Here is a 15,191-nt window from a genome sequence, read left to right as displayed (position 1 = left end):
GACTGCACTTCAAGAAAGAAAATATTTCTTAACTGTGGTTCTTTTAAAAGGAAAGGAGAAATGAGAGTAAAAACATCAAAAAGGTTGCAAAAAAATTCTCTTTAAAGATAAAAAGAATCAGCATGTTTGATTAGGTTTTACATTGAGTTGACATCCTCAGTGTTAGTAAAAAAAATTGTCTTTCACCATAGAAAAGCTCATTTTTCTCCCTCCTATCACTGAGTTCTATTACACGTGGAGTAGTATTGTACAGAGACAAATGCAAGGAATGTGGGGAAAAAGGCCACAGGAGATACCAGGCCTGCAACAGGACTGCTCTAGCATGTCAACAAAGATTCCTATGAACACACACACAAAAAAAAAAAAAAAAAAAAAAAAAAAAAAAAAAAAAAAAAAAAGGAAAGAGAAACAGAAGGTATGCATATTATTAATGACAAAATAAAAAAGAGTAGCTTAGCAGATGCTAATTCTCATGAGTAGAAGATTGCTTTTTACTCTCACTGAGATCAGTAGGAGCTTAGGCATTCAACAGCATCAAACTTCAGCCCTAACACCGAGTTCTGCTTAAGTTCTGACTTAAACTGAACACTACCTAATCTTTCCTTGAACAATATGCAATAATAAACTCTAAAATAAAAGTAACTCAAGTGTTTGGCCAAAAAAAAATTGTTTCCCTGCACCATACACCTTCACTCAAAATATTCCTCTGATAAAGTACAGCCAAATTCCCATTTAGAAGAAAGAAAAGATATACTTCTGAGTGGGTATTATATTCTTTGACTAAAGTAGACCTGTTGCTCTTTTAAAATATGCCTGACTGCTCTTTAATTGGATTATCTAAATCAGCTATCCTTGAGTAATATTTTAAATGGTAATTTTAAAAACAGCTTCCAAAAATATATGCAAGTTAAAACTTTTGTAGGCTGAGACACAGACCTTATTACAATGCAAACCAAATGCAGCCTGTATTTGACCATAATCATTCATAACTCATTGAACATCTGTAAAGCACAAATGTTTAATGACACTGCCTATTATCACTTTAATAAACAAGGATGCATATCAGAAGAAAGGGACAGAAAGAACAAGTCACCCTATCCTCATGATAGCTTGAAGAATTGCTAAGAGAATTTTGGCTCAGTTTTAAGATTTAGAACCTGATCAACTTACTCCATCACCCTAGCCCAAAATGGGATTTTTGATAGCAGGATAGTGAATGGCTAGGCTAGAGCACTTCAGTGTATCTATTTTCTTTCAGTCTTTTGCCTTAGAAGAGATAAATGTCATTTGTTTTCAATCTGATTTCTAAGTTATTACATGGAGAACACACTAATCATTTGAGACCAAAAACTGAAAATTCAAGAAACTCTGTTTTATTGAGGACTATCCATTGCCAAGGATATCTTGTATATTGAATTAAGTTTGTTTTAAAACACAGTTTCTCATAAAGAATTATCACAATGCAAGACATGAATTTGAGTTCCCAGATATGCTATATCTCTTTTCTGATAGCAAAGATTTAGGCCAAACAACTTTTATTTAGAATCATGAGTGTTTTATTATTATTATTATTAGAAAGAGATCAGATTATATTAATCATTTTACTACCAGTTTAACTAACCTAAAGTAAGATATCTCACCACTTAAATGCCTAAGAGTTGTCTTTGATTAAACATAACATGCATGCAGGTTTTAATGTTATGTTTTATTATGCCTTACAAATGCGTATGCAGGATTTTCATTTCAGCAAGTCTGAAAGCCTGTAGCAGTGGTTGCCACCAAAATACCAGCACAGTGAATTGTCCCTGTAAACAGCTGGATCAATAATTAGCGGAGAAAAAAAAGAAAAAAAAAAAAAAAGTAGTAATAATTTACCAATGCCTATCAGATAAAAAAGTAAACTTCTTGAGAAACAAGTTTCCACCTCGTGAGTCTGTTTATTGCCATCAGCAGCTATTTCAGAGCACGCAACTGAAATCCGATGGCTTCTAAAGTCAAAAAAATGAAATAAAAGTTTAAAAAAAAAAAAAAAAAAAAAAAAAAAAAAAAAAAAAAAGCACACTGTCAAAGTCTGCTCGCCTACAGCCGAAGCTCGTACCCCCCTTCCCCTGCCCTGCCTGCCCGGAGCGGCGGGCGGCTCTCCGGAGAGGCCGAGCGCTGCCCGGGGCGGAGGAGATGCAGCACCGCTACCCTCAGCATCCCCACCTCGGGTCTGGCCCGGGCTATTCACCACTAACGGGAGCGGGGGAGGAAAAAGCCCAGAGGGCAGAGCCCGGGAGAAGCAGGGGGCCGAGCCGCCTTCCCGGCAGCGCCCAGAGCGGCCCCGGCCCGGCGCGCCCCCCGCCCGGAGAGCGGCCCCGGGACTCTCCCTCTCCCTCTGTCCCCGCCGGCGGCAGAGCCCAGAACAGCCGGGGCGAGCCCGCCTGAGCTGCCCGGAGCGGCCCGCAGCAAGCAAACCCCGGCCCCGCGGAGCAAAGCCGGTGGGAAAAAAGCACGAGAGGAGAGGGGGGAAAAAAGAAGCGAAGCAGCCCTGACTCTCCCCCCCAGCCCCGGTCAAGCACAAGAGCTACAGCTACCGCTCCTCCGCGGCCAGGGCTGACAGCACGGCATCTCCAGCGTCACTGCTACAGACACTAATGGCGATACGAGTTTCTATCAGTTCCAGCTGATTTATTAAAATTGTAAAGATACAGACTTTCAGCATTAAAAAAAAAAAAAAAAAAACCAAAAAAAACAGGCTATGATGTTGACAGTGCACAAGTCTGCTTTTGCCATCATTTGCTACAAAATATGCAGATGGTCTGTACTTTAGATTATATTGCACAACATGAGAAACTTTTTAAACTATGTGCCTTTTTTCTTTCTTTCTTTTTTTTTTTTTTTTTTTGCTAAAATCGAGAATCCAGTTTCATACCTTCCATCTGGGGCCCCATCCACATATCACAGCGTATGAGATACATAAAATCCTACTATAGTACAGTACATATACAATCTTTTAAACTAAGATAACAGCTCTGAGGTCTATATCACCATTTTCAATAAATCTTTACCTACAAATATTGAACAAATCTGAACTATAGCTGTACAAAAAAAGTGTTTGTTTCTTTTTTTTTTTAACCACAAGGCCTTTAGATGCAAGGATTATTTTTTAAAATTTTAATCCTTTTAAAACCAGGACGTAACGTACCAACAAACTTGCATGCTAAAAACAGAGAAAAACAAAGAAAATAAAAGGGAAGAAGTGCCTGAAAAGTCTTACTGAAAAAACACAGCAAGAATGTTCCCTTTTCACTGTACAAAAATACGCCTGAAAATATATTAATTTTTAAAAAAGACTGAGGTCTGTTATGTATCAAAAATGTTTCAATACCTTTTTGTACTGAGGTCTAGGCTGTCTGGTATTCAATCAAGGAGGTATAAGGGAACAAGTTACAAAAAAAAAAAAAGTTGGCAAGTAGAAATCACATTTGTAAAACCATAAACAATTTGATCTGAAAAGTAAACTCTGATCTTAAGTCAGTTCAGTTATTTGTAAGCGTTTGTACAGTCTGCATTTTTTCAAGCTCCCTGCAGCTTTGTTAAGAATCGGATGCATAGAAGACATCAGTTTTCTCCCTCTAAAAAAAGTTGCAATGGTCCCTTTCAGAAATAACAACAACAAAAAAAAAATCATAACAATTCATTAAGATCTCTCACGGGAAAAAAAAAAAAATAAAAATCCACAAACCCCCTTGAGTAACAGTTGTGCTGCCAAAAGACTTCTTTGCAGACCATCTTCCAGACTTCAATCAGAGACCGACAAGCTTCAAACAGCGCCTTCTGTATCATTTTTCCCCCAGTCCCATTTGCCTTTGCTGTTGTTGTTGTGATCACCAAACGTAATAAAAATTAAAAAAACCACAAAAATAAAATAATAAAAAAATTAAAATCACAACTCCCGGGCTCGGAACTAACTTCGAGATTTTTTAAAAGAAAACAAGACTTATTTTTTTTTTTAATCATTATCATGATCATCATCATCATCATCACTGCCGCCGGCGTGGCGTGGCTCCAGCTCCGCCGCTCTCGCCGCCCCCGCTCAGTACGTGAACACCAGGTCGGAGAAGTTCGCTTCCAGCCAGTCGCCCGCGATCATCTCGCTCAGCTCCGGGGTACAGTAGTCGGGGAATTCGAAGTGTGAGCCGAGGCTGCCCTCGCTGAAGGAGTCCAGGTCCTTGTCCACCAGCGACAGGGAGAGGTTCCCGGCGGCGGCGCCCGCCCCCAGCTCGGCGGCGGCGTGGCCGTGCTGCGAGAAGTTGAGGCTGAGGTCGAAGAGCAGGTCGTCCGCCTCCTCGCTGCCGGCCGACGAGGTGGAGATGGAGCGGGAGGAGGCCGGGGAGAGGCCGGGCGGCTGCTGCGGCGGCGGCGGGCCCTGCTTGGTGATGTTCTTGAAGCTGTAGTAGAGTCTGCTGCCGCCGCCCGCCGCCGCGGCGCCGCCCCGCACCTCCTCGTACAGGCTGGCCCCCTCGGTGGACTCCGCCGAGGAGCTCAAGGTGGGGCTGGCCGGCACTTTGGCCACGTTGTACCGCCGCAGCTGCTGCGGCCCCGGCTCCTCGTCCTCGTCCTCCTCCTCCGCCTCCTGCTTGATCCGCAGCTGCAGCTCGTCCTCGTCCTCCTCCTCATCCTCCTCCTCGTCCATGAAGACGCACTTGACCGTCTTGCTGCTCACTTTCAGCGTGCCGAAGACGTACTCGTCCCCCGCGTAGTCCCCGTGGTGGGCGGCTTTGGCTCCCGGCTTGGGGGGCGAGGAGCCGGAGGAGGCTTTCAGCTTGCTGCACTTCTTGCCGGAGCTCTTGGCGCTCTTGCTGCCGCCGCTGCCGGCGGGCGCGTTTTTCTCGGGACTTTGGCTGGCGTTGGGCTTGGCCGACGGGTCCATTTTGGGCTTTTTCCTGGGACGGTACTTGTAGTCGGGGTAATCGGCCATGTGCTTGAGCCGCAGCCTCTCCGCCTCCCGGATGAAAGGGATCTTCTCGCTGTCCTTCAGCATTTTCCACCGCTTGCCCAAGCGCTTGGAGATCTCCGCGTTGTGCATGTCCGGGGACTGCTCCATGATTTTTCTCCGCTCGATCTTGGACCACACCATGAAGGCGTTCATCGGTCTCTTGATGTGCCCCGACGCCGTTTTGCACCAGTCCGGGTCGCTCTCGTCCAAAGCGACGGGGCTGCAAGCCATGAACTCGCCCTCCTCGGTGTCCATCGCCTCCCGGGGCAGGTTGCTCTCCGCCTCCGCGCTCTCCGCCTGCTGCACCATGGTGGGCTCTCGCCGCGGCGCCGCTCCCCTCCGAGCCAACAAAGCCGCTCCGCCGCCGCCCCCTCCCACCGCCGCACCTTGCCCCTGCTGCGAGCCGCCCGAGCTGCTCGGCGCGGCGAGGCGGGCCCGGGCGGGCCGGGGCCGGGGCTGTGGCCGGGGCTGTGTCGGTGCCGCTCCCGAGGCCGGCGGTGGGGCCGGGCCGGGCCGGGTCGGGCGCGGCTGGGCTGGAGCGCTGGGCGCGCGCTGTGCCCGTCCCCGGCCTCGCGCCGCCGCCCGCCCTGCGCGCGCTGCCCGATCTGCGAAACTCCCGGCTCCGCGCCCCGCGCGTTATCAGCGCCTCATATGGGGTGACATCACCGCCGCCGCCGGCCAATGGCGCCGCTCGGCGCCGCCCGCCGCCACGCCCACCCCGCCGCGAGCCGACACACCCCCGCGCGGGGGGCGGCCGCGGGCGGAGGTCCTGCCCGTGGAGGTCCTGCCCTTGGAGGTCCTGCCGGCGCTCCGCGGCTCCCGGCGGGCCCGGCCCGGCCTGGCCCGGCCCGGGGGTCGGCAGTGCCGCCGTGGTGGGCTTCGCCCGCCAGCCTCCGCCGCGGGGCGCGTAGCGGTGCGGTGCGGTGAGGGGCGGGGCGGCGGTGGCTCCCCCGTGTGCCGCTGTCTCCGGAGGCCGCGGAGCCCCGCGCGGCTCGGGGCGGGCGGCAGGGGGCGCTGGCGCTCCGCGGCCAAGGCAGCGGCGCGTCCTCGGGCCCGCGGCGGCACCGCCGGGAGCGGGAGCGGAGCCGCCCCGCCGCGGGGTGCGGGGGATCTCCGCGGGGTGCGGGGGATCTCCGCGGGCACGGCGGGCCCCACGCTCCGCACATGGTCCCCGCTCCCCCGCGGCGCCGCTGAACCCCCGGAGGAGCGCTCCGGGCCCTCGGTTCCCTGTTCTCCCTGGGCTCGTTTCGGTGTCTGGTCGGCAGAGAACGGGGCTGGGAGAAGGCAGGGTAGAGCCCCGTCTGCTCCCGTTCCCTGCGGATGTGGATGGTGTCCCGGCGGCCCCGGGTGAGGGGGGTCCCCAGGCCCCTCGGGGATCCCGGGCTGTCCGCAGGAGGGGCGGGAGGATCGTCGCGCCCGCTCGGAGGCACTTACCCCGTGGGGTAGGCGGAGGATAAAGGCGCCTTCCTCAGAGTACAGCGTGAAAATATACAGAAGGCATCAAAGAGTGCCGATTTCCTGTTTGTTTGTGTGTTTGTTTTCTCGGAAACATCAAGTTATTCAGGACCCTGTAGCCGATCCACCTATCTGGATAATCCCATGTTTGATTTTATTGCAGAATGTCTGAAGTCCGAACGTGACACTGTGCTATGCACCTGTGGTCATTTTAATTGCAAAATGTATTCGCATCCTGTTTTATGGGTTCCTTTGTGCTTTTCCAGCTACCGTTTGCAGTTATTAGAAAAAGAAAAGTTTGGTAAGTTTTGTGGTGGTTGCTGGCTGTGTACGGACATAATGGCAGTGGGAGGAATGAGCACAGCCTCCCCTCGCCAGAGCACATCCTATGAACTGCTGATAATGGGGCAGTAGGTCCCCTGGTACATCATCCTCTAATTATTCCAGTGATTCATTTTCCTCAGACTACAGCAAAATTACTGGTGTTTGGATGATGTGACTCTGATATCATAGGGCTGCAGAGTGGCTAGTACTGTTACAGGAACAAAACCAAAACCAACCCAAAACGTCACGCACCTCTTTTAGCTGTGTGGATCGGTTAGGGCTACCTGGTCTCAGCTGCGCTCGTCAGGACTCAAGTGGAGGTTAAGGATACATTTGAGGCAGATACACTGTTGTGTCACTTTCCTTGCCCAACCCGAGCTGGGTGAGTAGAGGGAAAGAAAGGACGTAGCTGAAGAAGGTTCATTTGCTTAATTGTAAAGATGGGTTTTGAATAATAGTGTTCTGCCTCTCCATGACTGCCCCCAGCCGTGATTTCTGCTCTGAGGATTGTTCACCTCTCTCTACTCTGAGTGCACTTCGTGGTACAATCAAGCTCCATAATAATGTCTATCCTTTAAGACACAGGAGATAAAATGGAAAATTTGACTGGCAGGTTTCTCAACCTGACATAAAATGTTAAAATTTAGAGAAAGCACACGAGAAGAGGGTGCAGTAGCTCTGGGAGGGAGTGCCCGAGTTCCTGTCGCAGCTGCGGTCAGCTGTGGGCTCTCCGGGGAGGGCTGCTGGCAGGACGGGGCATTCCTTCCTCAGGACTCTGAGTTTGGCACTTCCTGCCCCATCCGGTGAGGATTCATTCGCTCAGACTGGGCACACTGTAGGAGCCTTCTGTGTCACCAGGATTTTGTAAAAATTGAGAGTATATTTCTTATAATGATGGTGTGGACAGGAGTCTCAGGAGTGTGTAGGTGCCTGACTGCCTCGGGGGAAGCTTTGATGCTGCTGGGACCTTTACTAGGATGGCAGCAGAATACCAGTGTCTCACCTAACCCTATTTCTTAGTATTCTTCTGGAACTACCAGTATTCAGATACCTAGTGAGTGATTCTGCAGTTTTTACATGCATTTTGAATCCAGATAGAAATAATGGTGTAATTTTGCAAAATGAAAAGTGTCAAAATGTTTTAATTTGTAGTTGGCATTTATGAGAGATTTCATTATGTCATACAGTTGCATAAAATTCAAGCTTATGAAATGAAAATTGAATCTTTATTTTCTGTGAAGTGAATCAAATCAATGAATTTTCACAAAGTACTGCTATTTTTTTTCAAATATTTTTACAGAACCAATAAACTATTTTGGAAAATTTCACTCAATTGGAATGGAAACCAAATAATCAATATTGATAAGACTGGGACTCCATACATCAGGGTGACAGAACCTGACATTTAACACATTAAGAGCAGGAGAGATAATTTTTAATAAATCTTGGTGTAATTTGAATCCACTGTCATTACACCAGACTTCTGGGATATTTCCACTCTTTCATGTGTGTCTCTGTGAGGATGTGTATTAATACTATGAGCATCACATAATTTTCACAAAATCCCATTTTTCTATTTTTGTGTTATATCTCATTTTCTGAGTGTCTTGGCAGCATTTCAATTTTTCCTCAAAAATGATCTTTTAAATATAAACAACATTACTGTTTTCTCATGCTTGTTCATGTTATGTTTTGGTTGGGTTTTGTTGTATTCTAAGGGTAGCACTAGGAAGATAATGGAGCTGAAAACAGACTGACAAATAATAGCCACACTATAAAACAAAAAATCTCGACGATTTTAGAAATCTGATTAAAACATGTACATGAATAAGTAGATATTACTGTTAAAATTAAATAATTTTATGTTCTAAAAGCAGTTCAATAATTGTATGTGTGCATGTATATTCCTATTAGAGTGCAGCAGTTAGAGCTAACAGCCCACTACTCGTTCTTTTGAAATTCAAATGAATAATCATCTTGCCATTATCTAGGTCAATAGGAGGCTGGGCTACCCCAGAAAGTGGGAAAAAAGCAGGTACGACAGGATTCACTAAAGAGCTTAATGCTTTTCTCCTTGAATGGAGTCTGTTTTTGCAGGTCTGCATCTACACCGGGTTTCCCAGTACTGTATTTCGGGGAGGTGTTATTCTGAGTGACCTGCAGCATGAGATTGCAGTGGAAGCACTGAGGTGTCCTGGGCAAGAAGCTGGTGAGGTGCCTGCAAAGGCATGAAGCCAGCAGGGAACACTTCATTTACAGGGAATATGAGCCCTTTGCATATGGCCCAGTGTGCCTACATCTACCCCAACAGTGCTTAGAAAGGGGAAGTGAGGCATGTTTTTAAGAGGCTGACCTTATGGAGTCCTTACAAGATTTTGACTACCAAACAGGAATTAAATTTGAGAAAAAAAAAAAAAAAAAAAAAAAAAAAAAGGTTAGTTGTTCAAGAAATAGAGTTTTAGAAAAGTGGAGGATATTCCCTATCCTTACACTGCCTGTCTTCTTTGTTAAATTTGAGTAAACTGAAAGCCAAGATTTTTACTGTGCTAACTCTGATGATAAATAGTACTATGAGTACAGTGTTCTGTTGGCTATTTATTTCTTGCTTGTTCTGAATTGTGCTGCAGATTTTTGCCTGGAGAGCCTGAAATGACTTTGCCTGGGGAATGTGTGGGAAAGCTGGAGTTACGCACCTTATGCAAGGTGTGGGAAGTGGTTTCAGTCACAAGCTGTGGATTCAGAATGGAAGAAGAAAGAATTACAGTGTCAAGAGAGTTTTGTCTTAATAGAAAACATATGATGAATTCTGAACGGAGGGGTCACACCCAAGGTTAGTTCACAGACACATTTCCTAGAGATCTTCTCTGGAATAAACATAAATTCCTTGACTCCTGCATTCATGAGGAAAAAATAAGCTGTGGTCTAACTCCATGTTAGCTAACAGAGGGTGAAATAGTGAAAAGGCGCACAAGCTGTGCTTTTTAAGATTTGGTAAATCTTCCCTTAGCGTTTTTATCTGCTAATTCACATGAAAAAGCCAACTTCCTTGTCATTTGTAGGAAAATGGCATCCTCTCCTCTCTTTTCAGCATGGTGTCCATGCTCTTGGATTGTGTAAGACTGGTTTACACAAAGTCTGTGTTTTGAAAATGAAACTGCCCAGAGCTGACTCAACTAAACTTCAGATGAAGAAGTAAAGTGGACTCATTTAACTGAAAAAGAGTAATCATTTGAGGGGTAAACTAGTTTAATCATAATCTAGGAAAAAATTACATCCAGTTTGAAACTAAGTTCAGACAAAAGTATGCAGATGTATTTCACCTTGATTTTGTCTGCAAAAAAAATTATTTTGTCAAAAGTATGTGTATCAGATACCATTCTGGTGAGAACAGTCTGAAGGTGGCTTTCAGGCATCTCAGCACAAAGTGTGGCATCTTCCCAGGCAGTATGGCCCTCTGCTGCTGGAGGGGTCCAGCTGGAGCCCACAGAACCTGTCAGTGGGAGCAGGAGCAGCTCCTCCTAACTCACCTCCTGCCAGACCTAAGTATTCCACTTGCTCATCATCCAGTGCCCAGCTCTGCTCCTGGCCACACAACAGAGCTATGACAGAAGAACTGATTTTGAACTGCCAGCTGCCTGTAGGTAGCCCTAGAAACATTGCTTACTGTTTGTAAACACATGATCAGCAAAGACATCTAGAGACAAAGTGATTGTATACATGGCTTTTAATAATCCAGGACTTAAGTAACCCTATTCTTACAGCCATGTGGTTGAGTCCAAGTCTGGCACCTTGAGTATGTTGTGGCTCCAACCGCTAAGGCATTGCTGGATAACCGTGCTGCCTCACAGAGACAATATGGATGGGCCATTTCCTCTCAGCCCTGACATACTGATCTTATACAACAAGATGTCTTAAGACACCAAGATACATCATATCCTGATTGGAAAGCGCATCTTATTAAAAAAAAATAATTCCAAATATATTATATGAGCAACATGTACATTCAAAACCATTTTATGCTCTAAGCAGCAGCATAAAAACAGTGTTGGGATGTTCCATGTACATCACACCCCTCTCAGATTTTTGCTTTCAAGACAAATACTTTCCTTATTGGTTGTGAGATTAAAACCTGGCTCTGTGAGACAGTCAGGGTCCCTTCCTTCCCACAGATCATTGCAGTACTGGTAGTTTTGTTTGGGAAATGATTTCCTCAGCCACTTGTGTGTAACCCTATTGATTTGAATGTCTGCCCCCAGCAACACCTGTGCAAATTCATGGATGGCACTGGGAATGCACAGATGCCATGGAGGGCATATTCTGGCATACAGGACGTTTATTACTGGTGGTGATGCATGAGATGGAAAGGATCCAGGACTCAGGCTGAGTTTGTGCAGCTGGCAGTTAGAAATTTACTTGCAAACTGAGTTCATTGGGTAGAAAAATCAGTGTGATAATGAACCCAGAGCACCCCGTGCCATTTTTACCAAATCACTTTAGGCCAGAAGAACAATTTAGAAGTGTCTCTTATTAAAAGTGTCTGAAAATCATACTTGAAAAAATATGGAGGGAATCCCATAAGAGATTATATTGCAGATATTTGATATCAGAAATTACTGTTTCTAGGCTTGTTTAAATGGAAATGTTTATTTGTTCTTGCTGGAAAATCAATGCAAGTAAGTTTAATGTGTGAATTTAAAACAATTTTATCTTAATATTAATTATTCAGCCACCAGTCACACAAAATAAAATGGTAAACACTTATTTTTAACATGTTTTATTTTGATTGATATGAAATCTTCCACAAAAATCAGAACAATTCAAAGTGACAGCTTTTATTCATAATGCTATACATTTCTATTGCTTCTATAGACATTGAAATCCACAGTGTTTTAGCAGGTCTCTGAGGAAAAAGTGTTGTACCCTGAACCAATTATAGACCCTTTCTGGCTAAATTACAGAGCCAGTTTGCTTAATATGGGTAATTTAATGTTGTAAAGTATTTGTCAGTACCCTAGGGTAGTCTCCTAGGGCACACAGGTTTCACTGTGTAATATTTCACACTTGTGTGCCAGTTAACCTGCTTAGTTGCAGACTATTTACAAGTCATATCGGATTTACTACAACATGTACTTAATTTATGCAATATACTTAAAGCTTCTCTTCATGAAATCTGGAATGATAATCATACTTATTGTAACAGATTTGCTTACTCTTTTGGGTGGGAGAGGGGAAGGAATTCTTTTTGGTACATCAGGCTCTTTAGAATGTGGAAAATTAGCAAGGATGTGACAAAAAATGTGTAACAATGTATTTATTAGGCATCACACCAATATACCCATTAGAGATATAAAGCATGTGAGCAGTTGACTACACATGGACACAGAGATTTATCATTTAGCTTTTCCTTCCTCCTGAAGAGCAGTGGAGAGCTGCAGCTGGCCTAGCCCCCACTGACAGCCAAATAACATTGGAACCGCTAAAATGGACACAGGGTGTTTTCATTGGGTCTGCTATCATGAAGGAGGCAGCAACATGACCTTCTGCAGGAAAGACACTTAGCAAGTCTCAGGCCCTATGTACTCACTGGATTTGCATCTGCTCATCACTGTCTTTTGGATACACCATTACAGAGTAAGTGAAAACCCACTCTGAGGCATATGCCTGAGAGATTTTAATTTACAGGACTCACACAGTGAGCAGGGTTCTGCAAAAATCTGCAGTGGTTTTGCTTAGAAGGGCCTTGCCCTAAATGCCATCTAAGTCCCATGCCATTTCCTAATTGGAAAATTGAATATACCCAATGGCATTGCCATAATGTGACCTGTCCTCTCAGATCAGCATGGATCAGGTCCTCAGAGGTTTGAGCTATGCTCTCCCAGGTGTGCACTGCAAAACCCTCTGTGTGCTGATGTGTGCCAGGAGTCCCAGCCACTGAGCTCGGTGGTGTGTGCTGCCTGCACAAGGTAACCTCCTTCCCACTGAGCTGAGAACCTTCTTAGCATAGGAGCCGCTTGGAGCATCCTCCAGGTGCCCTGACTATGTTCCCATCTCAGCCACTTCTGCCAGCTTTGGCAGAGCTCAGCTTCGAGAAGCTGGAATGGGCTTTTTGGGCTGCCCTGACTTCTCCATCCAGACTGTTCTTGCTGGTGACCCTGGTTAAATCCAAGGGAGAGAAGGGCAACAGTTGTACAGTGGAAATGGAAATTAGAGCTTCATTACTGAAGAAAGAAGCAAACCACATAATATTCCTATTGGTTGTATAAATTTAGAGAAGAAAAGGTTGTATGAAGTTCTTTATAAAACTCTTTATGTCCTTGTTTTGTTATGTCCATGTAAATCTTTCTATGGTCATTGTTTTAAAAAGAAATAAATTTAACAAATGTTTCATTGCCTATTTTTTTTCCAAATGGAAAACAAACAAACAAACCTCCTAGTTATAAATAATATCAGCAGTCAAAAGAAAGTGTACAGTAGCTAAACAATGAAGGCACATAGAAATGCTGTTTATTTTATTTCTACACAAAGCCCAACTGAATTCACAGGAATGAATTAAATATGCTGAATGTGACTCTGGGCAAGCAGCGTTTCAGTTAATACCGGGTTTAATTTTCTATTTTTATTATTTTTTATAAATTTGGTTATTAAACTATTAGAAATGTATATGCCCATTAAAGCACATTACTAATTCCTATGAAAATCACTTTGTGTTCTTTCAGTTCCTAAAAGAATATTACTAAATATTCACCAAAACCAGGTAACTGAAAAAAAAAAAACAAAAACAAGCATACTGCTCCCCCTAATAGCCTTTGCTTTGTAGTGAAAATGAGAAACATTTACTTATTCTATCCACTATTTCTTAGTTTTGGATATGCTAGGAGATTCGAGGTGCATGCAACACCCTGGCTGTACCAATCACTTAAGGACAGAGAACAAATTAATTTGAGGAAGATTGTTCACCTTAAACCAAAAGCCCAAACCATCAGTCCTCCTCCCTCCTCCTTCCCTTACGTTGCAAACTGTGCGCTGTTAATATGAACACCACCAAGATATTCAATAACATTAGAGGCTTGAAGGTTTCCTGATGCTTTATTACACAATGATGAAAATATCATAACGCCTCTAACTTCATCAAAGCAGGCATTTCATTACAGCATCCTGCAAGTGGAGAAAACTGATTGTCTTGTGTCAGCATGGCCCGAATCCAGTTCTTGCATACAAGACATGGTTACTAATGATCTTTGTAAGTCAGATGAGACTTGGTCTTATTTTTTCAGTTTTGCTGTACTAGGAATTGTTAAGACAGAGCAGCAAATAGAAAGAGTTTATTACAGGTTATCATACTGTTTGTTTGACAAAGTGATCAGTCAATAATAAACCAGAAATTAATAATTAATTGTACTCACTATTTGCACAGCAGTTGATATCTCATGACACTGTGAAGTCTGAGGTAAAAAATTATTATCAGCAATTTATAGAAGGGAGCTGCAGTTTTGGGGTTCTCCCTGCACCATCAGTACTGGTCAGAAAAGTACAGGGAGCCAGAAACCTCTTCCTGATTTCTGTGTTCTGCTTTTCCTGGAAGGGCCTGGCTATGTGACCCAGGAGAATATCTGTGCTGCCAGCTAAGTAGTTTGTAGAGAAAACCATTTATTAAGCACAGACTGGCCCCAAATACTGAGTACATGCCCAAACCCTTCATTCAGGTACAAACAGTTCAGTATGTGTCTCACCTTGCAGGGTAAATTCACAATAAAGAATCCTATCTCTTGAGAATAAGATTAACACAGGTCTGTTCAACCCTTTCTGCAATACCTTGCAGGTCCTTTCTACTTCACTTCCCAAACTTCAAGAGAAGAAAGTGGGTAGCTAACTGGCAACACACAAGTTCAGAGTGCTCTCCAAGCTCTTCATTTGGCAATTTACAGATAAACAACACGAAGCAGGAAAGGGAGGTCTGAACTAGTGCTAAGATAATTTATCTAAGGCTACACAATGAGTCTGGCAGGACAGGAATAGCCCTGGAATTCTCCCCATTAGAGTCCTGTGGACTCTTCACCACTGTCCTGAGACTAAATGATAAGTAGGCTGAGGGATCATGTTTGAAAAGACAGCTTGCACCATTCAATTGCTCCCATTTGGGGACAGGGTAGAGATCAAAGCTGGAGCCAGCCCAAGGAGTGAGATGTGTGATGGGGGTTTTTGTATGTGAACAATATTCTCTTGAAATAGATAATTATTTGGAGAACCATCTACTTCTATTCTCCAGCAGGAAAAAAAAAAAAAAAAAAAAAAAAAAAAAAAAAAAAAAAAAAAAAAAAAAGGTACTGTCATGTTGTTCCATTTCTGTGTTATTCTGGTAACGTATTTTAGTGACTGTATGCATTTCTGATTATTCACAAGTGCTTCACAGAGAGATTGAATTTACATTTTC

General features: G+C 44.5%; 1 protein-coding gene across 1 annotated transcript; it reads right to left on the bottom strand.

Moving 5' to 3' along the window:
* Positions 1–2,711: 2,711 nt before the first annotated feature.
* SOX11 (SRY-box transcription factor 11) lies at positions 2,712–5,290 on the bottom strand (the record flags this gene model as incomplete). Its single annotated transcript, XM_083856131.1, has 1 exon — positions 2,712–5,290. The coding sequence occupies one exon, from the start codon at positions 5,288–5,290 to the stop codon at positions 4,079–4,081; it is 1,212 nt and encodes a 403-aa protein (XP_083712257.1). The 3' UTR covers positions 2,712–4,078.
* Positions 5,291–15,191: the final 9,901 nt, after the last annotated feature.

Source organism: Zosterops lateralis, assembly GCF_965231275.1.
Source record: "Zosterops lateralis genome assembly, chromosome: 3".
NCBI classification, from domain to species: domain Eukaryota; kingdom Metazoa; phylum Chordata; class Aves; order Passeriformes; family Zosteropidae; genus Zosterops; species Zosterops lateralis.
This window is presented reverse-complemented; position numbering and strand designations above follow the sequence as displayed.